The sequence below is a fragment of the Eptesicus fuscus genome, chromosome 14 (genome assembly GCF_027574615.1).
Source record: "Eptesicus fuscus isolate TK198812 chromosome 14, DD_ASM_mEF_20220401, whole genome shotgun sequence".
Lineage (NCBI taxonomy): Eukaryota > Metazoa > Chordata > Mammalia > Chiroptera > Vespertilionidae > Eptesicus > Eptesicus fuscus.
Window position 1 is genome coordinate 51,138,151 of NC_072486.1, and position 1,902 is coordinate 51,140,052.

Consider the following 1,902-nt stretch of genomic DNA (forward strand, 5'->3'; position numbering starts at 1 on the left):
CCTACATTTAAGTTTTTAAAAGAGTGCAATGGGTCTGAAGACTTTGTAACCAGTTTATAGGAAACAAGTCTTGGAAAATTAGTTAAATAAAAGACTATGGTGATGAATAATTTTGGAAATAGATATGGTGATGTTTGCATAACATTTTCTAATGCAATTAATGCCACTGATGAAACCACGGATCATTCCTTTAGCCATTGATACAGCAGTAAAATAAAAAATGGTTAGATGAAGTCTAAATACCACTGGATATGTGAGACAAGATGATCTAAGATGAGGCTCTCCCATGGATCACTGGCATAAATTATTTTATATTGGCCTATGTAAAGAAATTCATTAATCATTCAAATGCAAGGATCTGACCATAATAATTTTCTTCAGTGTAAATGTGATCTCCTTTGTGTTTTGATAAGAATTTCTTACAGTTTTTGTCTTTTATCTCTAAATTTCTTTAAAACTTTCCAGACAGCAGCCATAACGTCCTTATTTCTCAAGCTATAAATCAAGGGGTTCAACATAGGTGCCACCACAGCATAGAATAGAGCAACCATCTTCTCCTCTTCCACTGAGGACACTGACCGTGGCCCCAGATAGGTGAAGATGGTAGCCCCAAAGCACATGGACACCACAGTGAGGTGGGAAGCACAGGTCCCAAAGGCTTTGCTGCGTCCCTGAGCAGAGCGAATACGCAGAATGGCAGCCACTATATGACCATAGGAGAAGAGGACCAGGGCACAGGGAAGCATGATCACCAGAAATCCTGAGATGGCCACCATGACCATGTTGAAAGAGATGTCCACGCAGGCTAGCCGCAGCACAGCCAGGGTCTCACAGGCAAAATGGTTAATAATGTTGTGACACAGGGGAAGCCGAAAGGTGATGATTGTTTCCATCAGTGAATTCATGAAACCAGCCACCAAGCAGCCGGCAGCCAGCCCCAGGCACAGCCCTCCGTGCATGATGACTGTGTAGTGCAGCGGGTGGCACACCGCCACATAGCGGTCATAGGCCATGGCTCCCAGCAGGAAGAACTCAGACCCGCCTAATGCCAGGGACACATAGAGCTGGAGCACACAGTTGTGGAATGGGATGGACTTCCGGGCTGAGAGCAAGTGGGCTAGCATTTGTGGGGCAATACTGTTTGCATAACAAAGGTCTACAAAGGATAAAACAGTAAGAAAGAAGTACATAGGTGTATGAAGTCTGCTGTCCAGTCTGATCAGAAGAAGAATGAGGAGATTTCCCACAATCGTCACCAAGTACATGATCAGGAACAAGACAAAGAGGGAGACTTGTGTTCCCCAGTCACTGGTCAGCCCCAGCAGAAGGAACTCACTCACCCATGTCTGGGTTTTATTTTCCTGGCCCATGAGTTCCTGAGGATTAAACTAAAGGTGTTGATATAACAATCATGGAAACTCAGGATTGGAAGGGTGGCTTTTAGACCATATGGAGAGCCTACGCATATGAACCTAAAGTTTCCCTAGAACATCTCAGCCAAACTCTGCTTGAACATATCCATAGATGAAGAACACAATGGGATCCAGCTGTGCAGCTGGAAATCAAGGAGAAAAGAAATTACATTCTTGGAGTTCAATTAATTGGAACATAATTTCTCCCAAACATCTGTTCTTAAATGGGAGAAGGAAATGAATGAAGTAGGACTTAAAATCCTACTCAATTTAATAGTTGTTATATAATTCCTGGCTTTCTGGTGAGAAAGTTCTTGGTCCACATGAAAGTATACTTCTAAATAATGTCCAATACCATTTAACCGCTTTTTATTTACTAGGTTTCCACTCTAAATATCTCTGACACAACCCTACTTACCTCTCCTCAGTGTAATGTATCTATGAAATCCAAAATGATTTAAATATAAATATTCTTATAGGTTTTTTTTAC

At 41.8% G+C, this 1,902-nt stretch overlaps 1 protein-coding gene across 1 annotated transcript; it reads right to left on the reverse strand.

Moving 5' to 3' along the window:
- Positions 1–419: 419 nt before the first annotated feature.
- Positions 420–1,370, reverse strand: LOC103297298 (olfactory receptor-like protein OLF3). The gene has a single exon (XM_008153988.2). It carries the CDS (start codon positions 1,368–1,370, stop codon positions 420–422), a length of 951 nt encoding a protein of 316 aa, XP_008152210.2.
- Between the last annotated feature and the right edge of the window lie 532 nt (positions 1,371–1,902).